The sequence below is a fragment of the Lepidochelys kempii genome, chromosome 3 (assembly GCF_965140285.1).
Source record: "Lepidochelys kempii isolate rLepKem1 chromosome 3, rLepKem1.hap1, whole genome shotgun sequence".
In the NCBI taxonomy this organism is placed as follows: domain Eukaryota; kingdom Metazoa; phylum Chordata; order Testudines; family Cheloniidae; genus Lepidochelys; species Lepidochelys kempii.
The window spans coordinates 201,693,502-201,719,955 of NC_136382.1; the positions used below are offsets into that span (position 1 = coordinate 201,693,502).

Sequence of the window (26,454 nt, forward strand, 5' to 3'; positions counted from 1 at the left end):
AATGATTATTTCAGAGAACATACCTGCAGTAGGAAGGCAGGATTACAGCAACATGTTTGAAGCAGAGCTTGAAATGTGCATCTGTTTTCTCAGATGAAATACTCTTCTTCTTACATGGTTATTTCTCTTTGTATTCATTTGTTAATAACTCTTACAAAAACATACCCCTGTGCTATGCAGTCCCTCCCCAAACAGTTCTCTGTTAATAACGAAATTAGCCAATGGCCACTGATTCAAATCAGTCTCAGGTCTGCTGTGAAAAAAATTCATGACCATCTAGGATCCTCAGTGACAGACCTGGAATGAGCTGATGAATTCTCAGTCCAGTTCAAAAAGGGGAAGAATCCATGTCACAGAGATCACCAACACAACTGAAACAAATCAGTTCCCCTGGAACCAGGGATTTCCCTACACCACCACCCCTGAACTCTCCCATTTACCCCTCCATTGGTCAACTAGTTACATGTGGTATTACCAATGTAATCATTTTCCAATTAGATCTAGTTGTTTTAAAAAATTTCTAGTTGGAAAAAATTCCATGTAGTTGGTTGAAAATTTGAATTGAAATTGAAATGTTAATACACACTTTAAAAGCATATATATGGTAAAACACTTGTACCTGAAAAAGCATAATAGGTTTGAAAAGTATGAACAAAGACATGTGTACATGGCTCATGAATGCACCGATGCAAATGGGAATCAAGTATTAAATCATTGCATACGTTATTCTTGATGTCAGTGGAAGGCCAGTAGATGCATTTTTAGATGTTCAGGTTATAGAAGACACATCAGCTGAATCGTTGATAACCCACATTTTAGAAGAGTTAAATGCTTTTAAATTGGACCCCAAACAGATGGCTGCTTGTGCATTTGATGGAGCTGCAAACTTCTCTAGAAGACATGATGAAGTGCAAGCTTTGCTCAGAGAAAAGTGTAACCCTAATCTCTCCTATACACACTGCAGAGGCCATCCACTCCAACTAGCTCTAGTACAAGCTGCAGAATCTTCAAAAGACGTTAAAAAAGCCATATGTTTAATGTCTTCATTATTCTCTTTTTTTTCAACAAGAGTCCAAAAAGACTGAACATCTTGGAAAAAAATAGAAGATGCTCTGGAACTGAAGTTCAGATTAGTCCAACCTGGGAAAACCCACTGGCTTTCTCCTGAGCGATTCTTGGCTATTGTCTTAAAATTACTGCAGCCGTTATTACTGGCTTTGGAAAGTATCTACCAAGAGGGGATGGATCTAAGTGGTGAGGCTGGTGGACTACTTTTGCTAAGACATTCAGAGAAGACAATTGCCATTCTCTCTTTTGTAAGTCTACTGTTGAAACCGCTTGGGTCATTAAACAATGCCATCCAGGCATCTGCTACAAGAGTAGTAGATCTTTGTCCAGCAATAGAAGCTACACTTGGATCAATCAGAGGGATAACCATTGAAAACATACTGGAAGAAGCAAAGACTTCAATCCAGAAGTTGACTAATGAAGGCACTTATATTGAATCCTTAAGTGAAGAGGACAAGAAGTGTCTGTTGAGCCAACTGAACAAACTTGATCCTTACAAATCTACAACAGCAACTTCTGGATTCTACTCAATCTCTACATAGCTTTTAAAGATGCCCATCTTATAAAACCCTGACAGGTGAATGGAGTGAAGCGCTATCATTAATGGGGCTGCCATGTGGTCAGGACAGAATGGAGAATTTGAACATGGAGTGGAATGTCATAGAACAAATTAATGAAGATTTGACTTCAACTTCTTTTTTATCATCATTAGTGGCTTGACCTGATCTTTGTGCTCTGTTTCCGGAGATGAAAGAAGTAGGAATTCATCTCTTGCTACTCTCAGTCACAGCAGCTACAGCTGAGTGTTCATTTTCATCATGGATAGAATTTTGCATTCTGAAAAAAGTCACCTTCTGTCTGATCATGTGAATGAACGTATCAGTTGAAGGACTGGAAATACTGGACACATGAGGAGCCATCAAAGATGAACACACTGCATTTGAGAAGTTCATTAACAGAGTTGTGCAAAATTACAACAAGAGACCAAGAAGGATGTAGATGTAGTTTCATAGAAGGCTTGAGTAGCCAACTTTAATTTGTGTGATGATTTTTAAAACATGAGTTAAATCTAATAAAATGGTCGTGAAACATTTTTCAGTTTTTACTATGGTGCCATGCAGCCCACCTTCACCTTTATGGTCTCACTCCTTGGCCTTCACCCCCTGGTAAATTCAAACACCTCCTCTAATTTCAATTCCTGGGGAAAACACCGATTGGAGTAGTCCCCAGTATGGATGGAGGCTGATTGATGGGGCAGCAGCTTCACATGTGTTAATTTAGCATGTTTCATGAGCACTAAATTCATATACATCCAAAAGCATTTAGGCTCTGATCCAACTCCCATTGAAATCAGTGCGACTTTTTCCACTGATTTCAATAGACTTTACATCAGACCCTTAATTAATTCCTATATTGACAGAAAGAAATGGCACCTCTGAAACATCAAACTGAGCCACAAGCTGTATGTGCAGACTTTCCTCAACTACTAGCTGCTGATTGCGCAGCGCTAACTGCTTGCCGTCTTTTGTGTTTAGTTCTCTGACCGCACCTTGGCTTCATGTGTTGGTTAATCTGGACATTAGAGACAGGCAATAAATCGTTTTAGGAATGAACATTCATTTTGTAAGTGGAATGTGTTACTTATTTATTTTACAAAGCATATGCCATATTTGCTTTGATGTTACAGATTTAAGCAAAATATCAGTGAGCTTAAAATACTTCACAGTGGTAGCTATTGTTTCCAGTGGTAAGGACCTATACTTTCATAATTCATTTAAGGCTCCCTAGCTCTCTGCACCCTCCTGACTCCATTCAAACCTACTTCAATGCCCATTTCTCGCTCCCAGCCTAACACTCCTAGCTCTGCCTCTAACAAACCAATAAAATACTTTTTCAGGCTCTCAAAACTATTGCATTCTTCATCCCTGCCTGATTGTATCTATCAATGTCACTGTGGGGTATACTCTACTTGTAACTGATGTGGAAGCATTCTGTGGTACTTTCATCTGAAAGATTCTACAGAAAAATAAAATGCATTAGATTCGAGAGGCAAGGAACACAGCCGCATGTGAGCTAATCCTTACAGCAAGCGGAGCAGTGCTGTGTCCCAGAGTACAGCAACTGAATTCTTTTACATTCAACTCCAGATGCATTTCAGTATGCAAAAGTTACAGTCCTAGCATAAGAGTCTGATCCAAAGCTCGTATCAGTCAATGGGAGTCTGTCCACTGATTTCAACAGGCTTTGGACCAAGCTGTAAATCCTTTGCTTACAAAAGTTGTCCAACGTGAATAATAGAGCAGAACGAGGAGTTGGTATTCTCTCCACAGGGCTATGTCAGTTTCACTTTACTCAGTGCAAAGGACAGAATTGAATCCATCACAGCTGTTGGGAAACCTGTGCATATAAAGACCAACAGTTTTTCCTTTAGCTTCGCAACCATATAACGTGCCTTGGGCGCAGGTGATATTAGAGCATCCACCATGGCATCTACAACCTCGTGGCCTGTGGTGCACCCTTCTTTAAGCATGCTGTTGAAAAAGTCTGAACGTTCTTGCACGTATTCTTTATTGTAGACTGCCTTTTCCTCCTCAGTAAGTTCGTTCCAGATCTGCTGTGCATTGACTGGTGGCTGAATATTAGTTGAACATGCGTAATTTCCCGGCTGAATAACACAAACCTAAAAGGAAAAGCAAATTAGGAAATAACTATTAGAACTATGAGAACTGTTCTTTTTGCGAATACAAACACGGCTGCTACTCTGAAACCTATTAGAATATAATCAGCTGCTCTGAATTCAGTGAAATAATAGGAGCAGTAATGCTGGTCGAAATTGGGTTGGTTTTTTTAACAGAATAGTTCTGCTGGAAAATGTGGCTTCTGCAAAATCAAATGTTTCGTGGGAATGTTGATTACAATCAAAATGGAGTATATCATTTTGACTTTGTTTCATTTCAACTGTCTTGTTTTCCTTCACTTTGACTTAATTTTTTTTAACTTCCTTAAATTTTAATTCCTGTTTATATATTTTATGTATTGTACAGTGGATTTCATATTTATATGTATATAACTTTTTTTTATTTTTTACATCAGTGAAACGTTATCAGGACACAATGTTTTGACATTATTTAAATGAAACATTTTGATAAGGCCGTTTCGATGTATCCAAAATGAAATGGTTTTGAATTTCAGTTACATGGTAAATTCAGAAATTTCAACTTTTTGTCCCATTGCGAGATAAATGAAAATTAGGAAATGCTGGAATTTTTCATGGGATGGAAATTCTGTTTTCCTAGCAGTTCTAAGGAACAGGTAATGGGACTTTGATTTCCAAGTAGATAGGGACAAAGATTATGTTCCTGATCCCACTGGAAATCCCTCTGATTTCTGTATGTTTAGGTTTACACCCAAAGTTTCCAAATCCTTTGCTGCTGAGTCTCCATTGTCCTTGCTTGCATTGGTGCTGCTGTTCTGTTAGCTTCCCAGAGATTGCAGTGGGCATGTTTGACACTATAGCGGGCACATCTGACTTGGAATATCTCACTACGGTTAAGTGGTTAACAGCGTATTTGTTAAAACTACCTATGTCACGTAATAGTGACACTACGGGTTTGTCTACACGGTAATTAAAAACCTGCAGCTGGCCTGTGCCAGCAGGCTTGGGCTAAGGGGCTGTGAATGCTGAGGCTCGGGATGGAGCAGGGGCTCGAGGACTCTGCAGAGGTGGGAGGCAGCCTGAACATCTACACTGCATTTAAACAGCCCCTTAGTCCTAGCCCCACAGGTCCAACTCAGCTGGCACAGGCCAGCCATGAGTTTTTAACTACAAGGTAGACATACCCTGTAGGGCTAGACTATGGCATTTAGCCACAGCCTTTTGTAAGTGGCAACACAGACCCAATGCAAGGCGAGGAGCACTGGACTTCACACACATGATGTACATGAGGTAACGCTGGCAAGGGCAGGGCAGCGCACTCTTCAAAATGGCGTCCCCCAGACAAAACCAGGTCTGGTTTTGTCTCAGTACTGGACAGGGGACAAACTGTAGAAAAGCAGGACCATTTACTGGACGAATGGCCTGCCTAGCTACAGAGAGCACAAACTGCTGTATCCCTTTAATGGGTGCAACATATTGTGCACTGGGTGGGCAGTCAGTTTGGCTGGCCAATGTATAGAGGGGGTAGGCAGCAGGTTTAAAACAAATAAAAGGAAGCATTTCTTCATGCAATACACAGTCAACCTGTGGAACTCCTTGCCAGAGGATGTTGTGAAGGCCAAGACTATAAGAGGGTTCAAAAAAGAACTAGATAAATTCATGGAGGCTATTAGCTGGGATGGGTAGGAATGGTGTCCCTAGTCTCTGTTTGTCAGAAACTGGGAATGGGTGACAGGGTATGGATCATTTGATGGTTACCTGTTCTGTTCATTCCCTCTGGGGCACCTGGCATTGGCCACTGTTGGAAGTCAGGATACTAGGCTAGATGGACCTTTGGTCTGACCCAGTATGGCTGTTCTTATGTAGAGACATGGCTCCATCTGCTCCCTGCCCCCTTTTGGGAGAGTGGCTCCAGAAAAGAGGGAGAGACTCTCAAGGCGATGCATCCTGCCAGTCTTTAGGCGGGCTAAGCAGTGATGAAGGGGACAAGGGGGATTAGCTAAGGGCTAGCCACAGCTTAGCCCATAGTGAGTGGATATAAAAGTAATCCTCATAAATACCACCACCATATTTATTCGCAAAGGTAATTAGTAGAGAAATATATTTTGAACATTAAAGTCCAAGCAAACTGGAACAGCTAACCTCTTAAACTAAGCACTTCCGTGCACTCAAGATTATCCTTAGCTAAGCAGTTCAAATCCTCATCGTGCCATAGGTATTTCAACGTGTACAATGCAAGGGATTGTATATTGTTTTCCAAAAGGGGGCAGCTGTTGAAACACAGCTACAGCTTTTCCACAACCGAACTGCTGTGAGCGGTGCATACAATTAGTCTATGCTGTAGTAATTTCTTCGGGGACCATTTAGGGAGCGCTGAATGAGGATTTAAATGGAGGAACGATTCAAAGGAAAAGCTAGATGAGCTGTTCAGTGATCTAAGCTTTAGGTTCGGTCATTAGGGTTCCATCGGCAAAGGAGCCCTGGTTCGGGAGGTGTATATTTCACCAGTCACCATCAGCGCAGCCCCTGGCAATCTAGTGGGGAGGGATGTCTCCAGCACTCAGGTTTCCTACAAGAGGAGTGAACCTTTACCTCCCTCTGGAAACTCCAGAGGAGCTCTGTGAGTGAGAGACACCAGGTCAATGTACTCCCTGGGCAACCTGGTCCCGCTTCCTTCTTATCCCACACCGCTCACTTTTGAAGTCCTCATCGCCCCCAGTAACTACCCCACTGAAGGGAAGTTTTAGTTACAGTATGTTGTTACAACTTCTTCTTCTTGACAGGCACTGTATAAACTCATGGAGAGAGACAGTTCCTGCCCCAGAGAAGTTACAATGTAAACAGATGAGGCAGACAAAGGATGGGAGGGGAAACACAGTGTCTTCCCAAAGTCCCACATTGCTGGAAATAGCAGCCAGAGCACCCAACTCCCAAGCCAGTACCCTATCCACTAGGCCACACTGCCTGCTGGGGATCACATACCTAGAAACCAACATAGATCCTAGAAGGATCTGCATCTTAGACATCCTGGAACCAGAGGCTGGAATCCAGGGTTGACTCAGCTCTTCATCTTTCCAGTGTTAATATATGCCGTTTACCGAGAGGGCTTTTAAATATGACTTTTCGCAAGACGAAGAGTCTGCTTGGCTAAAATTTCCCTTTCCCCTCATCAATATGCAATATCCTCTGCATAAGCTGCTTGCTCCCCTCCACCCCAGAAATAATGACAGGTCAGTGATGTGTGTAGAGTTTCAGGAGGAAAGATGCTATAAAAATATAGAATACATCTTTTATTCATGCAAAATTAATGGTTACTTCTGAAATATATAAACAGCTTTTGTGAGTGAAAAAAAAGCTGAATAAGTATCTTACCAGCACTCCAAACTTCTTCATTTCCAGTCTTAAGGCATCACAAAATTTTTCTATGGCTGCCTTGGTCATAGAGTAAATGCCATTCCCCAAAGTAAAATATGCAGTAACACTAGACATAAAGACCATACGTCCTGGAGGGGAAAAAAACACTGTTCAAATGACAAATAACTTAGTATTTAAATTCCTTGTTTTCCCTCATAATCTTTCCCTCATAACTGCCTTACTGTGCAGTGAGGCTAAGATGTGCATTCCCATCATAACCTTACTATAGTATGTTCACCTCTGTAGCTCAAAAAACCAAGCTTCCTCCAAAAGTCTCGTTTCTTGGTTATTTGCAGGTGCTGATCCAGACTAAGTGTAATATAGTCACAACTTGCATCCTGCCAGTTCTGAGCCAGTAAGTTCAAACATAAAGCGTGTAGCATAAGGACATAAACGCAAAGAGCCATACTTTAACCAACAACTAGAGAATTCCCTGATCACGAAATTCCTACATTTATTAAGCTCCCTGGTGAAATATATCCTGGTCCTCTCTGGAAACTGTGGAAGACCAGGAATTGTATAACCACTCCACAGAGAGGAGGAAAGAAATTGCAGCAAAGCAACCCCTAAAATCAGTGGGTAAATAAAAGAAATAAAAATGAAGGGATTGTGCATCTAAAAGGAGGATTGTAGTAGGGGAGAGAGACAGTGTCTAATTATTCATCATGATGGGGCTGATTTCACTGTAACACCAGTTTTATACCAGTGCAACTCCATTGACTTCAAAGAAGGTTAGCCCTGGAAAGGTAGTGTGATTTCCACAAATGTGTGTCTTCTCATTCCATTTGGTGGTGATTTCCATGGCTTGTGCCATTGTTATAATCATTTTATGATTTTTGTCCAATGTACCAGTCTACTAAAGTTCAAAGGTGTCCAGAACAAGGAATTTTGCTCCAGCCCAGCTGAACAATTTACTCCTAGAGCTCCAACAAATAATTATACCATAGAACTAGAAATGTTTACATGTATGATGATACCTCAGGTACTGAGAGGCAGGATGGTCTTGTGGTTAAGGACTAGAGATTTGGGTTCAACTCCTGTGTCGGAGTCACTGTGTGACCTTGGCAAGCCACTTAATGTCTCTGCTTCAGAGCTCCCCTGTCATATGGGGATCACAGTACTTCCTTTTCCCTGCCTTGCCTATTTAGAATTTAGAATGCAAGCTCAGGGCTTGCGTCTTAAGGCATGTCTATACTATCGGCCGGATCGATGGGCAGCGATCGATCCAGCAGGGGTCGATTTATCGTGTCTAGTATAGATGCGATAAATCGACCGCTGATCACTCTAGTGTTGACTCCGGTACTCCACCTCAATGAGAAGCGGAAGGGGAATCGACGGAAGAACGTCTCCCGTTGACACACAGCAGTGAAGACACCGTGGTAAGTAGATCTAAGTACGTCGACTTCAGCTATGTTATTCACGTAGCTGAAGACGCATAACTTAGATCAATCTCCCCCCTTAGTGTAGACCAGCCCAGAGTATGTGTATGTAAGTACAGCACCCAAAACAATGCGGCTCTGATCTTGGTTGTGGCATCTAGGTGCTATTGTAATAAGTACTGTGCCAGGAAGACACAATGGCCCAGGAACCTCAAGGCAGCCTGGCCACTCTGGGATCACTCTGCTCTTCCCTTGCACAGGACCTATCTCCATTGGCCAGAATGAGAGGGTGCTGGGGTCAGACAAAATATAAATTGTTACAGTCATGGCAGTGTTTCAGGAATAACGTCAATGGATCGCCATACAGTGCCTAAAGTTAAGCACATGCATAAAAGTCTTTGCAGGTCTGGGTGATAGAGTGTTAGCAGCGACATATCATAGAAGGAGAGTGACTGCATCCCACAAGTTAGCAGTGTAGCACTTCCATAGCTTCTAAACAGGCGGAAGCAGTGCTGTGTTCTTGTGATATTAACATAACTTGGCCATTCGTTTTACAGTGTGCTAAGGTTTCATTACATTTTTTCCCATGTATTGAAAAAGCAGTGTTACTAGGAGGCTGAAGAGCTGCGTATTTGTGACTAAGGGATAAATAGTAAGATAAAAGCATCCATTTCTGGATCACAGGGTCCTTTCTATTATTTGTGTTACAGTAGCACCTCCAGACCGCAATCGAGACCTCATTATGTGAGGCCTTGTACACACACGTAGTAGGAGACAATCCCTGCCTTGAAGAGCTTAATGCAAGACAGACAAAAGGTGGAAGAAAGGAAATATTATTATCCCCAATCTGTTCAATGGGGACAACAGAGACACAGAAAGATTAAGTGACCAGCCCTAGAACTCAGAGAACCTGTGTCAGAGCCAAAATTGAATTCAGATCTCCTGAGTCCTTCTCCACAAGACTATCTTTCCTCCCAGAAGCAATGAACAATAAAATAGCATGATCTAAATACCGGAACAAGTCCTTGCCCATGCTGCGTGTATCCCAGTGACAGTGCTGACAGTCTCTTGTACTCGAAGGACGGCTCTAACAACTAGCTTTAAGCATTTCCCTCTGTTTCCAACCACAGATATTGATGTCATTAATTCCTCATAAATTAAAACAAACTACTTTTTTCACCCTATACGTCCTTGCCCTCTTGTCAGGATAGTGTTGTCCTCTCAGGTAACACTTCAGGAAATTGGACAACAGACGGGTTTTGTTTCAGTTAATTATAGTAAACTAATTATTCTACAACTGTAGATGACATTGGATTAGAATTACCCTTGTATTTCCTTAGAAGGGGAAGAAATGCCAACGTTGTCCTTATACACCCAAGGAGATTCACATCCACAAATTTTTCATATTTCTCCATAGGCAGCCACCCTGTCTCGCCGAATGTCGATATTCCAGCATTGTTCACCAGTCCCCAAAAACCTGAAGGGGGAAAAATTGTCTTCTGTCTGTAACATATTTAACCACCAGACAAACTGGACACAACACCCTCAGAGCCTTCAACAATGTTCATAAGATGGGTGTGGTATTGGTCTGTGCCTTTGAGGACTGAGCTTCTCAGACAGAGGCTGGTCAGGGCACTCTGAAGCCCACCCAGCTGGAACTGACATAGAATAAAGCAGCGCTCTTGCAAGCAGCTTATATATCACTGAACACCACAATGAGAGCTATCTGAAATAAGTCCTTGGCTACATTATATTTTAGGTTTGTATTCATAAGCATGTGCACATTTTGCTTAATGAAGGAACATAATTGTGCCCATTATCTGGGCCATATCAGCCTGTTGAGTGCTATTTAATAATCATTCACTATATTGTCTCCTTAGGTTATTTATGAATAACATGATCTGGGAGGCCATTTTCTGCTGCCAAAACAGTGCACCAAGGTATTTTAACTACATTAATCCTGCTGTGTAACTTGGAGCATCTTTGTGAAAACAGTATTAAGCAGACTAAAGACCAAATGGTAACATTTTCAAAAGTGTCTAAGTAACTTAGGAGTGTAAATCCTATTTTAAAAAGCGATTTGGTATTTAGGAGCCCACACCCATTGCAAGTCAATGGACTTAGACTCCTAAATCACTTTAAAAGATGGGACTGAGCCAAAGTTACTTAGTCATTTTTGAAAACTTTACTCCAGATCCTGTCCTCAAATACTTGTTGCAGGTATTTCCAGGCTGACCAGCCCTGTAATATCTGTGCAGTGGCTAATAATCACATAGGGAGGTCAACAGCTGATTTAGGTCAACGTAATGTTGATCTAACTACAAGTGTCTACACAAAAATGTGGCTCCAACCGATGTAACTTACCCACTACACCAACTGAACAATGCCACCTCTGCAAGAGGCGTAGCACTTAGGTCGATGTAGTCAGGTCAGTGTAGACCCTGCGTTGCTTATATCAACTGTTGCTGCCTTTCAGATGCCATCCCACAATGCCCCAGACTGACAGAACAGTCTGTACCAGCATTCCTGGTGAGAACGTGCACTGCCAGCACAAGGAGCGCAGTGTGGACATGCAAAAGTGATTTAATTACTGCAGTGGCTGTACATCAACATAACTCAGCCCTGGTCTACACTGGAGGGGGGATCGATCTAAGTTACGCAACTTCAGCTACGTGCATAACGTAGCTGAAGTCAGCATACTTAGATCAACTTACCATGGTGTCTTCACCGCGGTGAGTCGACTGCAGCCGCTCCCCCGTTGACTCCGCTTGCACCTCTTGCGGCGGTGGAGTACAGGAGCCAACGGGAGAGTGCTCGGGGGTCGATTTAGCGTGTCTAGACTAGATGCGATAAATCGATCCCCGCTGGATCGATCGCTGCCTGCCAATCCGGCGGGTAGTGTAGACATACCCATAGGTCGACTTAATTTTGCAGTGTAGACTTGTCCTAAGTCTCTCCCAGGTTCGTCAGCTTTGCTTACTGTTAGCTCCGCCAGGGGCCTTGCACATCGTTATCTGAAGGCAGCATTTGATACAAATGGTCAGTTTCACATGCCCTGCACAGAATCAGTGAAAATGGGGTATTTGTAGGGACTGGAGTGGGTAATGGAATCTTTCCTCTTAATCCTGACACAGGGTGCTGGGCATCTGCCCAGTCATCTATGGCTACAAGACTGCAGCAGGGACCACAGCTTGCTGCAACCACACCAGCAAGGTTCCTGGCGAGGGGAGCTGAATCGTTCATAGACCTAATGGATATTATCACGCCTCTCCCCAGACCACCCCTGTGGAGCAGGCTCCAGGGTCTCCTTGCTCAGACTCTCCTCTTTTGGAGCTGCTTGTGCAAAGCCACAAGGGTGATTTCACTAGATTTTGTCTTTCCAGATCTCAAGGCAGTGCTTGGTCAGGGTCTCATCCAATGTCTATCCAGCTCTCAGAACTGTCCCTCCTCTCCCCCCCCCCCACATTCACTTGAGCTCATGGCAGTTTCTGAGAGCAGGGTAGACATTGGGCAATGCACAGATTCTATCAGAAACAGAAGGACTGAAGCTGCAAACAGAATTAGAGGATGGGGGGAGATTCTCACTAACACCATGGTCGTTAAAACGGATTCTGAGGACAAAGATTAACAGATAAAGTAGAGGATCTGGAGGTTCACTTTAGGAGACCTCATTTAAGATTAGTGGGGCTTCCAGAAGGGAGAGTAGGCTCTCACAAGGACAAAGAAAAACTCCTATCCCTGCCACGTGGAATGATGTCTCTTTCATTTAAAGAAGATACCCTGATGTTCTTTCTGATGTGAGGGTAGAAACAGAGAAAAAAAGATAATACAATTCACTCTGGTTTAAAAATATATAAAATCTTATGGAGCTGGGTACACACTCGGCAGTGTGGTACCTTGCAAAGCTGCTTATTCTTTACAACAAACCCAAATCTCTTGGCACATCTGTAAGACGCTAATAAATTCCTTGACTCCTTGGAAAAAGCTATGGGGCAGTGAAGCCCCCAGTCTGTCAATCTCAACAGCTCCCTGGACAAGAGACTGCACTCAAAATCCGCAAATAAGAATGCAAGATGAAAAGAGGGTGAAAAATGTGAAAAGCAAAATAAAGAACGTGCTCTCTCTAGCTTTATTTCTCTTTTGCAATTTCAGATTTGATTATTTTTGAGATTCTCCAGGTTATGCATGAGCCGGCAGGCAGGAAAGGACATTGTATTTGTGGAAGGGAATATCTGACCATGGGTTTTATGGAATATAAAATCAAAGAACATGTTACAAGATAGATGCCAATTGGGTTACTGGTTCTGTGAAATATATTGTTCGTAAATATTCCTGCTTCCTTATATGTATTACAGTGTGTTGACAATTCAGAATCCACTGAAAAAAGCACAGTTATTAGAACTGGTTGAAAAATTTCATTTGAACCTTTTTCTGATGAAAAAGGGTCTTTTTTTTAAAAACAAAATTTCACTAATTTTTTTTTTTAATTTTCCAATGGAAATTTTTCATTTTTTCCCCACTTCCCTGTTTTTTCCCTTCCCCCTCCCTTTCAGTGACAAAATGAAAAAAGGAGAAAAAGAAAAAAAAAGGGAGAGAAAGGAAGACAGGAAGAAAAGAAAACCCGATTTATTTATTTCTGTGTGTGTGTTTGTGTGGTTTCAGAAACTGAAAAACTTAAAAAATCATTTTTTATTTTTATTGTTTTCATTTGAAACATGCTTCCTACTTTTCGTTCAGCGCTGCTCATTATGTTATAAATGGTTAAAGAGGGTGTTTCAGTAATGAAGGCCCTGTGTTATACCATCTTCCATGTCAGATGTCTAGAGAAAGCAACATACTCATGGAAAATGAGTTTCAGAAGCACCTGGTTGTATAGTCTAGAATAGACCATAGCTCTACAGAGAGAAACAATCTATGAAGAGAGAGAGAATCCAATCAGGTATTACCGGTACTTTGGTATCTGATTTGGTACTGATTTTGCTGAAGTATGACTTCCCATGGGTCCAGTAGCACTAGGCCCCCTATAACACTATGTTACATAAGGAGAACAGCCTTAAAAACTTGAGAAATGATATGTCAGAGAACACGGCAAACAAGGAACACAGTGCTGTAGTGTTGATGTGTTATGGAAAGCTGCCAAAGCAATCCTGATGAGTGAACTGATGTTCAAAGGACCTGCAGCCTACAGAGGGACCCTAGAAAAGATGGAAAACATAGGTTAGAACTTGGGAAGAAGGAAACATTTGAGGTTAAGGCAACAGAGTCGGATTCAGGAGATCTGGATGCCATTCCTGGTCTCTCACAGATTCCCTGTGTGACCTTGGGCTAATCACTTAATCTCTGCACCTCAATTCCCTATCTTCTGCTTGCGTATGATACTCTTTGTCTTATCTATGTAGACCATAGGGCCTTCAGAGCAGAGGCTGTCTCTTACTACATGTATATATATTCCTAGCACAATGCAGCCCTGGCGTCTCTAGGTGATACTGGAAATATTATTTAGGGATGTAATAAACACTAGAGGAAAACTGAATCAGCTCCTTAGAGAAAAAGAGTGAATAAATACTCCTTTTATGATAAAGGGAACAAAGATGACAGAATATTGGCCAATCAGTTATGAAAGAGGGCTCAGAAGACAGCTATTCGCCAGATCACGTCTGAAGGACAAATGTTTAGTGACTCAAAAAGATCCAACACCTCTTTCATGCATACAACTGTATTCTTCACAGTATTAAGAGGGTCAGGGAATTCTTCAGCAATACTTAAAACTAGAAACTAGCTATCCTCATCAGTTAGAATGGGAAACCTTAGGTGAACTTATTCTAATGCAAGATGTTTTCATAAATTTTAAGGTCAGAAGGGACCATTATGATAATCTAGTCTGACCTCCGGCATAATACTGTCCAAAGAATTTCACCAAGGATTTCTGCATCAAGCCGAGTAACTTGTGATTGAACAAGAGCATATCTTTCAGAAGGATATCTGATCTTGATTTAAAGATTGGGTATAATATAGAATCCACATCCCTTCGTAAACTGCTCCAATAGTTAATTACCTTCACTGTTAAAAAATTGCTCCTTTTTTAGCTCGCATTTGTCTAGTTTCAACTCCCAGCTATTGGATCTTGTTACCCTTATCTGCTAGATAAAGAGCTCTCCGCTATCAGATATGTTCTTCCCGTGTAGGTACTTATAGGTCATGATTACACAGGTCAGATTTTTTTCTGAATGAAAAGGGTTTTTGTAAAAAAACAAAAAAATGGACTTCTTTTTCAAAAATAGAAAAATCTGTGAAAAAAATTGACTTTTTAAAAAAAACTGCTTTTCCCAAAAAATACATTTGCAACATTTGTATCAAAATGTGAATCAGAACCATTATCCAAATGGTTCACTAATTTAATTTTTTTTTTGTTTTGTTACTGAAAAACGAGTCACCTTAGGCCCAATTTTCCACGGTGCAGAGCACCCACAACTCCCATTGAAGTCTTTGTACTGAGGCACCCAAAATCTGTGGCCCCTTTGGAAGATTTGGCTGTAAAGTCATTATTATGCCTGGAATAATACTGCCTAGTCTGTGTCATAGCATATGGAATTCCGGGATCACAGTCCTTCTTAAGCAGGAGGAATTTATTATAAAAAGCTATTGTATCTCCAGGCACAAGCAAACAGGCTTCCAGACAGCTTGAGTTCCTGCTTGATCTGGATTTATTTAACAGGCACTATATTTTGTCTGGAACTATATGCAACACTCAAAGTTCAGTACTTATCTAGTGGCTAAAGAATATTTAGCCTAATGAGATGTAGAGTTTTATCTATAATATTGTATATATTTTTGGGAGGCAAGGAGGATCTCATTTTAATGTTTCATTCATTTAGGCTCTGATTCTACAACCCTTACTCACACCAAGTAGTGCTTACTCAGACAAGGAGGCCAACTGAAATCAACTAAGGTACATAGCTTTCACCAAGAGTCCCAAGGAGGTGAATGGTGTGAGTAAGGGCTGCAGAGTTAGGCCCTTCTGAAATATTGGGCTAACCTGGAAGGTTTTGTCCCGTGGAGAGCATACAAGCTCTGAGCTCCAGGCTGCATTGCAGAGAAAGTAATTGGTTACACCACTTTAAGGAGCACCTCGTACTATCACCCCCCAAATCTGGCCCACCCTCTTACGGTGAGTTGCTCTAGGGAAATAGGAAGGAGGCGAGCAACTCAGAAACAGTCTCTAAACCACTGCCTCCTCCCACACGCACCGTGTAAGAAATTCTAGGAGACCCTTATCCAGGCCTCACAAAAGAGGTAGAGTCCTTACTCTCTCCACCCACACAGGCATAGGTGCTGGAACTAGGAGTACTGGGGGTGCTGCAGCACCCCTCGTTTGAAGTGGTTTTCATTATATACAAGATTTACAGTTTGGTTCAATAGCTCTCAGCACCCCCACTACACACATTGTTCCAGCCCCCTGCACACAGGACACTCATGAAAGGGGGGAGGGCACAATCTAGCCCATTATAATTAAAGAGATGGATCACTACATCCTGGCTGGTTGAAGAAGCCCATGCAGGAAGGTTGCTAATGTCAACCCCACATACATCAGTTTCTTGGCTTTTGTTCCACTTGAAATGAAATGTTTTATGCCCCTATATTTTGCAAACCACTAATAAGGCCTTTGGAATTCACTGTATTAAATCAGATATTAAATTAAGCCAGTGGCTCCATTGTACTTAATGTTAATATACTCATAGGAGAAAGACTGCCTAGTAATTTAGAAGTAAAGTACACGCTGGTAGGATTCGTAAAACCACTTTACCTTGACTTTTACCTGGTTTTCTCCATGGCACACTCAATAGCTGCTCAAGCAGAGAGGTTGAGCAAAAAAGTGAAGAGCCATCATCAGATGTATAATACATACAAGATCCTGATTATGTATAATGTAATATAACAGAATAGGTATAAGTGTCTTATTAAGGGCCTAGTCCAAAGCCCATTTAAGGCAAGGAGAGTCTTTTCACTGACTTCACTTAGTCTCTGGATCAGGTCTTAAAGGTCTAGATCAGTGTAACAGAATGTATATATTATGATCTGGACATTCCATGTAAATGAGCTGAATCAAACAAGCATAATCCCTGGAAAATTCCCTTCCCTGCTGCCCCCATGAATCAGGCCTTGCAGTAAGAGTCTTTCATAATACCCCCAATTTGGCAAGCTAACCTTGTTAATCAAGATTTCGCTGAACAGATGCCAGCTACTGCTTTGGTATAAGGTACAACTAATTGCCCCTGCACAGGAGTTTCAGGGTGATGCTCCTTTAAGTCCCTGGGCTCTGTCTAGCCTATAAACACTGGCCTTGGGATGCAGCTGTTGTTTCTAAAGCTGGGGAAAGAACCTAAAAGGGAAAGACTTAATCAGTTGAGGTCAGGATAACCCATAAATACACATACTTAATGAGAGGCTTCTGTGCTTTTGTTTACTTTCTATATTCTTGTTCCTTTCCAGGACATATCCTAACAAGCTAGTCAAGAATGTGTCCTGCATTTCCATTGTTGTGCCATGTGCTTTATTCTTCATTATAACTTTTGTGTTAATGAAAATCATTTGCTCAGAATTACAGATGCACTTAACTTCTTTTGCAAAGTACTGTGTAAATGTATTGGGCTAAATCCATCCCTGATGCAACTCCATTGGCTTCAATGGCTAATAGAAGTGTTTACGCCCTGCAGACTTAAGTCTATAAAGAGTTTTGCCTTGCATGGCACATGCATGGTTCAGGTCCAATAAGTTCAGTCGTAGCAGTCTAACACTGTTCTGATAAGGTAAACAGGGATTTGTGCTGCTTGTGATTATTTTAGACCATATAATATACCCTAAGTTCATATATTATGTGGAGGCTAATGGGCGCTGTCATCCCCTCACCAACTTTGTGCCCAGCCATCCAGTTCTGCAGAGAAATCATTGTGGGTGCACTTGTGTTAGTACACAGCCCTGCTGAAATTAATGCAGCTCTATGCAGGCAGAGGTGTCCTCCCACACGGATCTCATTGCCCATGCTAGAGGGAAATTCGACCCTACTGCTGTGCAGGTGGGACAGGGAGATGACCAAAGGAGGCTTCCCATGCGCTCTTCCATCTCTGCATGCCCTCCTGACAAAACAATTCTGGTTACAGGCTGTCCCTAATTTCAGGGAAATTGCCTCATTTCTGCTACCATGTGTAACATCTCCAATGAAGAGTGCAAATGAGCACATCTCCCCTCCACTCCCTTTGGTGTCAGGTCAGCCATTCACACTGAATAAGGTTTAGACTTTACATTTGGTTTTAAATATCCATCCCACATCTGACCAAGTGCTATGCACTAGCTTTATAAAACAAAACGTTAGACTGATAAATAATTGGTCGTTCTTGGTACAAGAGCCTTCTACTCTGCAGCTTTCCTGCATTTATGTACCTCTTTTCAAATCACTCCAGAAACTACTTGTTTTCCTCTTGCTTGTACTTCTTCATTTGCTCTCCTCCCCATTATTACCTATAATTAGATCTCTGCAAAATACTCACAAAGAAACCCCCAGACAAGCAACACTTGGTGGGTTTCCTTTTTCACTACGAACTTGGAAGTTTAGTCAAGATTCATTGATGGGTTCGTGACTGTAAACTCTTTGGGGGAAAGGATTGTCTTTTTATTCTGTGTTTGCACAACACCTCGCACAAGGGGTCCCAGGTCCATGAAGGGTGCTGCCACCGGACAAATTAACAACGGTTTGGGTTGATTTATGGCTAAAAGTCTAAAAAAAAAATAGGTGATCGTCAGTAGTCGCCGCTGAATTTTTGGTTCTGATATTTGGGTTCATCCCAACCCAGATCTCAGAGCTCAAGCCCCAAGCAGTCAAACCTCAGAAGAAAGATTTCATGAACTTTGATCCCCAGCACCTAACCCAGCACATGGCGTATTCAGCTCCGCCAAATGGTTGGACACAGCAGGGGTCTGAACTACCCCAGACAAAAGGGGTATGAACTAGCAGAGCAGGGTGGAACCTCAGGGGAACTCTGTTTACCATTTTGTTTCCATTGATATTTGATGGCCAGATCAATACCTTTTATTGAGGAAGCCTCCCAGCAGACCTGGGGCTGGACAAGAGACAAAGGCAGCAGGCCCCCTGCCCCAAGGAGTTTACAAGACCGGAAGGTTTATTGATGATCCTCTCGTTTTGCTACCAGGCGCCCCTATATCGACCCTGGTTGAACTCCCAGCCCTGAGTCTAGGGCCAGACCCTGCTCGGACGCGGGAGCAAACGCTGCTCCGGATTTACTCCAGTGTCCGGAGCCCGGCCCCGGTGCGGAGGATGAGTGGCTGCCCTGGGTGGCTGCTGTCCCTGGGAAGGGTCTTTGGCAGGTGGCAGCCGGCGGCAGAGGCCAGGAGCCGGAGCAGGGCAGTGCCGTGTGAACGCGCTGCCTCCGGAGTAAGGGCCGGGCGCAGGACGCTCTCACCTGTCTCCGGCAGGTTGCTCAGCACCAACTCCTTGGCCGCGGCCACGTCCCGCTCCCGGGTGACATCCAACGGCAGCACCCGCAGGCGGCCGGAGCCGGAGGCGGCTTCCCGCCGCAGCCGCTGCGCCCCTTCGCCGCCCGGGCAGAGGCAGCCGGCGAAGACGGTGAAGCCCAGGCGGTGCAGGCGCAGGGCCAGCCCGTGCCCGAAGCCGCTGTCGCAGCCGGTGATGAGCACGGCCCGGCCGGCCGGCTGCAGCGCTGCCCGCCGCGGGAGCCCGGCCCGCAGCGCCAGGGGCAGCAGCAAGAGCAGCAGCAGCAGCGCGGTCGCTTCCCACATGGTGGCTGCTCCGCCCCCGGCTCTGCTCCGTCTGGCCAGCGTCCCCGCGCCGGGCAGTCCGCTGGGGAGAAACCCGCCCCCTTCCCCCCTTTGCGGGGAGCATTTCCCTGCCCGGCGAGAGGAGAAAGAGGCTCTCTCACACACAGCACGGGGAGGGGTCAGGGCACACCCACGTCTGGGTTCAGGGCACCTCTCTCCCGGCTGGCCCACAGCTGGGGCTGAAATTTAGGGGCGCCCTGGAATCATGAGGCAGATTTGCCACAAAACTTTTTGAGGAAAGTTGTCATTATAGCCCAGCCATTCATTTCCCACAAGGTATTGATAGTTATCACGTGCAAAGGAATCGTCGTGAGAGAAGGGATGGGAAAGACGTAGCCAGAGCTGTCGGGATCCCTGTCTGATGGCTGGTTTCAGAGTAGCAGCCGTGTTAGTCTGTATTGGCAAAAAGAAAAGGAGGACTTGTGGCACCTTAGAGACTAACCCATTTATTTGAGCATGAGCTTTCGTGTAGCTCAGGAAAGCTCATGCTCAAATAAATGGGTTAGTCTCTAAGGTGCCAGAAGTCCTCCTTTTCTTTTTGTCTGATGGCTGGGTTTGTTCCAAACAGGGACTGGATTGGAATAGAAAGCGATGTCCTTCTACCTACAATCCATCCACAACCCCAGGGGAGCTGGATGCCTCTGCTAAAATGATTAGCATTGAAATAGTTCACAATGTTGCCAACTGAGGGGCCATACTTAGGGTTCAGAGCGAACATATTAAGAATAAGAGAGGCAGTTCTTGCCCCCCTACCCCCTTGTTTCAATCTCTCTTCAGACAACCTGGCATTGGTCCACATTTGGAAAACCAGTTTCATACTCATAAGAACTAGAAACTCTTTTCTTTAATAATTAAAAGTTGAAGTGCTGCTCTACTCCAAAAGGTGATTGTAAAAATGGCATATTTATTGCGCCCCAATGACATCTGTATCAAACATGCTCCATTTACAAGCAGCAAGATGGTTTCTCTAACCTTCCCTCTACCCTTATTGTAATGAAAGCAGATGCTCAAGGCAGATTTATTACCAAAAGAAATCCAATATTTCAAAGGACAGTGGCATTTGTAAATGACTATGTCCTTGATTGTTCTCAGTGTGATTTACTGAAATGATTTTAAAACAACTCTTGCCCCTGACTTGTACAATGTATGAATTATGGTACATTATGTGGTTTTAGTAAAGTCGCTGTGCCAACAGTCCCTAGAGATGGGCTGAGAAACTGGTGTTGGGATCCAGATTAGGTTTATTATAGGGATGGTCCCAGGCATTATGTGATTCTTCTGCTCTCGAATTTTGTGTAGGGTCCTCCCTTTACCAGTGCCTTGTTGGCAAATTGTACTTTGAAATCTACTCTTTCATTTAAAAATATATATGATTCTAGTCCTCATGGTTGTAACGGCAACCTAGAAAACAAGAACTAAGTCTTGTCCTTCTGAGTCTGTAGATAGACGGAAACAATAGTTCTAAGAAGGCTGAAGTGCCACCATTCAGCTTAATATTATGGTGACTCTGAAACCTACCAATTACAATTTAAAAGTTGTTATTGTTAACTGTTGAATTGCTGGTTATTTTAGCAGAAATATCCAGCAAATATGCTTTCCCCACAAACCTAAGCTGCCCCCCTCAGGTGACAAAAGCTCCTTCTGTACCCTATTCACCATCCAAAACCTATACCTCGCCCCTTGATATTTTCTATACAGTAATTATACATTGCCAGTACAAAAATATGTGGCATATCAAAAACTGAAAAGGTCAGGACAGCATAAAATAAATTGAATTTAGTATTAGAATTAACAACTCAGCCACTGCTGTGCTGACTGTTTTATTCATTTTCCTATTTAATTAATTAAAAACCTCAATTGGTAGTTTAAAATGATGCTACCACAGAATTTCCAGTCTGCCATGCCAGAGGATACAGGGAATTTAAAGCCATTTCATTCTAGTTTGTTTCAGAGCACACAGGGCCTTGATGAATGTGGTTCAGATACCAAGAGTAAGCAGCTGGAAGCCAGGTCTTGCATGGAAGGAGGATCTTGTGGTGATGGCACTGGGCTGGAACTCAGGAGATCTGGGACCAATGCTTATCTTAGTCAAGTTGCTTAATACATTTGTGCCTAACTTATCCATCTTTAAAATGGGGATAATGCTCCTTTCTTTATCCCACACTTTGTCTGTCTTGTATTTCAACTGTAAGCTCTTGAGGGTAGGGCCTCTCCTTTACTATGTGTATGTACAGTGCCTAGCACAATAGGATCCTAATCTCAGTTGGGGCCTGTCATAAAAATAAAGGGAAGGGTAACCACCTTTCTGTATACAGTGGTATAAAATCTCTCCTTGCCAGAGGCAAAACCCTTTCACCTGTAAAGGGTTAAGAAACTAAGACAACCTCACTGGCACCTGACTGAAAATGACCAATGTGGGGACAAGATACTTTCAAATCTGGAGGGGGGGAACAAAGGGTTCGTCTGTCTGTGTGATGCTTTTGCCGAGAACAGATCAGGAATGCAGCCTTACAACTCCTGTTAAGCTAGTAAGTAATCTAGCTAGAACATGCGTTAGATTTTCTTTTGTTTAATGGCTGGTAAAATAAGCTATGCTGGATGGAATGTATATTCCTGTTTTTATGTCTTTTTGTAACTTAAGGTTTTGCCTCGAGGGATTCTCTATGTTTTGAATCTGATTACCCTGTAAGGTATTTACCATCCTGATTTTACAGAGGTGATTCTTTTACCTTTTCTTTAATTAAAATTCTTCTTTTAAGAACCTGATTGCTCTTTCATTGTTCTTAAGATCCAAGGGTTTGGGTCTGTGCTTAGCTGTACAATTTGGTGAGGATTCTTATCAAGCCTTCCCCAGGAAAGGGGGTGAAGGGCTTGGGGGGATATTTTGGGGGAAGACGTCTCCAAGTGAGCTCTTTCCCTGTTCTTTGTTTAAAACGCTTGGTGGTGGCAGCATACAGTTCAAGGACAAGGCAAATTTGTACCTTGGGGAAGTTTTTAACCTAAGCTGGTAAGAATAAGCTTAGGGGGTCTTTCATGCAGGCCCCTACATCTGTACCCTAGAGTTCAGAGTAGGGAAGGAACCTTGACAGGGCCTCTGCATGCTACCAATACAAACAATAATTATAAAGACATTTTAATACCAAAACAGATAAACTATTTCACAGGAGGGTAACACTTGTGAAGGAATATGCCCTTGATAATTCTCAGTGTGTATTCAGTTCAAGGTAGAGTACCAAAATCTTGTGAGGTTTGGGTCCAACACAGCAGCTGTCTTGCAATATCAGTTGATTTCTACTAGTCTCCTTCCGCAGGTTTTTGGATGTGTCCCAGAACAAAAACCAAAGGTCAGGCCCAGATGTAGGGTTACAAATCCAAGCCCTTCACCAAAAACTGTGCTTGATTTTACAGTACCACCCCATTGCTAGGAAAGACTTGAGAAGCGGGCCTGATAGACGGCAGCAATATGGAAACTCCAGCATCCACGAGAACGAGATTTTAACTGTCTTCAATATTATACTATTAGCCAGAATTTGTTTATGTGCTTTACTAAGGCCAGCTCAAGGTCTATGGCCTGGGCCATTTCCCCAGTGATGCGTTCTCCCAATTCTACCCTCCTTGGGAAGGTAAAATATCTCAGCTCTTCCTAGGAGACGGTGATGGACTCATCCATTGTTGAACAGAGATTCTTTCGTGGCAATAAGAAAGCAGGAACTGGGTCCGGCTGTATTTCCCCCTCTTTCTTCTAGCTGGGTAGCTCCCCAAGGTGTTTCTGGAGGGGAACGTATTTGAGATCTATCCTACCTAACTAAACTTAAATGGCAAGATCAACATGATGCTAGGGTGAGGAAACTGTGAACTAAGACTGACCCATGGAAAAGGCAAAGGGGCAGATTCATCCCTCCATTGGTGCAGACTCAGGGACAGAGATTGCAATCGGTACCTGGCCTATTTAGAGGCAGCGAGGGACCTCAAGCGCCTGCCTAACTTGTGCCCCTATTGCAGTGGCTTTCCGGAAGCTTTGCAGGGGTGCAGTAATTAACGCCTTTTCCCCTGTTTTGTGGCCTGCCTCAGAATGCCTCTGTACCCAGAGCTGCTGCAGAAGCAGTTCAGAGCCCATGGAGCCTGCATTTGGTGTAGGGACACTCTGTGCTGGAATATCCCCTAGGGATGGTGTGAGGTTGTCTTCTGCCTACATTGGAGCTGGGCCCCTGTGTAACAGTCTCGCTAGTGCAATGAGGCCATAGGATAAGGATGAACTGAGCCCAAAGCAGGGACAGAATAATAATATTTAAAAGCTGTTTCCACGGCCCTGTGAATTCCCATGTCTGCCTGTTGCCAGTCTGCCTAGATGTACTGTGCTTTAGATGTTATCAGTGTTGTCTCTGTGCATTGTTCCGTACTAATGTTGTATTTATATCTGTAAAGAAATATATATACTTCAAGTCAAGCAGCTCAAGGGAGCTGGTTATGCTTCTGTGAGAGGCACATTTAGATGCAGAAATGTCTTCCCTTCTATGCAAGAGAAGGTCTTCAGGTGTCTTCCTTCAACGCACAGATCACTGTGAGAGAAAGCTGAGATTCTCATGTTGTCATATGATTGCAGGAGCAACAGCTTTCAAAAGAAAAAAAAAAAACATTGCGAAAGCCTTGATAAAATCACAAGAGCTTGCAACACTACATCCCTTATCTACTTCCTCCCAACGTGGAAGTTGGGACAGGGCGGTGCCATGGGTCCACCTCCTCCAGGCCCCCGCCCATCTCCTTGTAGGTGATCTGCTTTTATGGGGCAATGGGGGGTGTAGTCTCTGCTCTCTCCCAAGTTCAGGGACAGGACAGCAATTGTCCTGGACCCTTGTTTAATGAAATGACAAGCGCAGGAGGGGACAAACAGCCATTTCCCTCAAGAATAAAGTGTGAGCTAAACATGGAAAAGTTGCACTAGCTCTGCTATAAACAAACTTCTAAAGATATTAAAACACGGTGAGTTATGCGATCAAAAATCCCATCAGAGAACAAAAGCATTATGTTGTTATAGCAACAGAAACATTTAGGCTGAAAGGTATGGATTCAGAATGTAAGAGATTATCCTGTGCAAGCAGAGAGAGCTTCATGCTCCCTAACTCAATAAATAATCCCATCGAGATATATGATAAGCAAAACTAATATTTGCTGTAGAGCTTCTTTTTTTTGCTCCAATGGTTTTTTCTCTCCTCTGGTACTGTATTATTTTATTCCAATTTACATACGTTTCTTTTTTTAATATAAATTCAGACTGTGACTTTCCGGCTCTGTGCTTTGTGCAATGTCTGAATTTGCACTGTAGTTTTCATAACACATTTTATTCTTCATTTCCCCTTCTATCTCATAATTTCTACGTTCTGTGCAGCTCAAATCAGTTGTGATTTTCCTGCAGCAAGCTTGATGGAAAATCTAGATTTGGAGGAAAACACTAAACACATTCAGGCTGGATAAAAGCCAATTACTGATGATGGCCCAAGTGGGTTTAATTCCTGCACCCCTGCAAAGCTCCTGGAAAGCCACTGCAATAGGGGCAAGTGGGTTTGGTTAGGAGGGATAGCTCAGTGGTTTGAGCATTGGCGTGCTAAACCCAGGGTTGTGAGTTCAATCCTTGAGGGGGGCATTTAGGGATCTGGGCCAAAAATTGGAGATTGGCCCTGCTTTGAGCAGGGGATTGGACTAGATGACCTCCTGAGGTCCCTTCCAACCCTGATATTCTATGATTCTATCATCTACTAACACGAGGAGCTATCTCCCATTCCTTATAGTTCTGCCAAAAAAAGAAAAGACAAATTCTAGGGACACAAATCTGTGAAACAGTAAATAAAATGTTTCAAAAGTGAATATTCACCAGATCCCAACATATGTTGATTAGGCATGTGTGACATAACAGGTGACCATAATTAAAGCTCAAGGCCAATATTTTCAAATATGCGAGCCTAAAATTAAGACCTTAAATCTACGTTTCCTCGAATATGCGGCTAGATGATCAAAAGCACTGATCACTGAGAAGGTCCCATTGGCTTGGTCTACACTTAAAACTCAGGTCAACATAACTACAGCACTCAGGAGTGTGAAAAATCCACACCTCAGAGTGTCATTGCTATGTCAACCTAACCCCTGGGGTAGACGCAGCTAGGTTGACATCTCCATCAACATCCCTCCTTCTCTGGATGCGGCTAATTATTTCCTGTTGGAGATGCGAGGTCAATAAAAGACTATTGAAGAAGGAAGCATTTGGCCTCTGAAATGGATCAGATTGTGCCAAATGGCCGGCGTTTTCCAAAAATGTCACAAGAATATCCCTGGATTTTGCTAAAAAAAAAAATTGTAAGACACCTCACATTTCATATCACACTGTGTGATGCCTGTTGTATATTTGATGGAACAAGTCCAACGCATTTAAAAAAGTGGCGTGAGGTTTTAATGAAGTGCATTACCTTAGACAGGACTTTGCATCCTGCTTAGTTTTCAAGGACCTGATTGATATTCCTCATACCATGTCCCCAGGTGCAACCTTTTCTTCCTTCCTAGGTGCACTGACAATTTTGAATTAGCTTTTTCCCTTTGGCCCTACAGCAGGCCAATGTTTGCTGTGAACAGGTTTCGTGGGGGTGGAGCCCAGACATGCAGCTTGCCAGCCCTGAAAGCCATAAGCTTTGTTGTGAGATCAGGCTCAGAATACCTTGTCTGCATACCGTAACCTCCACATACATCACCCCCTTTCAACTGTCTCAATGGGAAGCTAGTTCATCTGATACTAAAATACTTGCATATAAAGATGGATTAAATTTAAGCTGTTTGGCAGTCAGAACAAGTAAGTAATTTGTCTTTAAACATTAGCAAAATATATTCCTAGCTCTGAAACTACTGGCTATAATTAACATGGCCAGTATGGACTGGTAGGGGCGTTCAATATGTCTTTTCTTTACATAACCATTATTATTTATACTATGGCAGAGCCTGCAGGTCCCAAACCAGATCAGGGCTTCATTGAGCTAGGAGTTGTATTAACATGTAATAAGACATAGCTCCTACTCCAAAAAGGGTAAAATCTAACCAGATGAG

At 43.0% G+C, this 26,454-nt stretch overlaps 1 protein-coding gene across 1 annotated transcript; it reads right to left on the minus strand.

The window, feature by feature from the left end:
• Window positions 1–2,099: 2,099 nt before the first annotated feature.
• LOC140908352 (D-beta-hydroxybutyrate dehydrogenase, mitochondrial) lies at window positions 2,100–19,456 on the minus strand. The gene is made up of 4 exons (XM_073335318.2): window positions 18,993–19,456; window positions 9,842–9,994; window positions 7,097–7,227; window positions 2,100–3,748 (listed from the first exon to the last, which is right to left on the minus strand). Exons 1-4 carry the CDS (start codon window positions 19,327–19,329, stop codon window positions 3,401–3,403), a joined length of 969 nt encoding a protein of 322 aa, XP_073191419.1. The 5' UTR covers window positions 19,330–19,456; the 3' UTR covers window positions 2,100–3,400.
• Window positions 19,457–26,454: the final 6,998 nt, after the last annotated feature.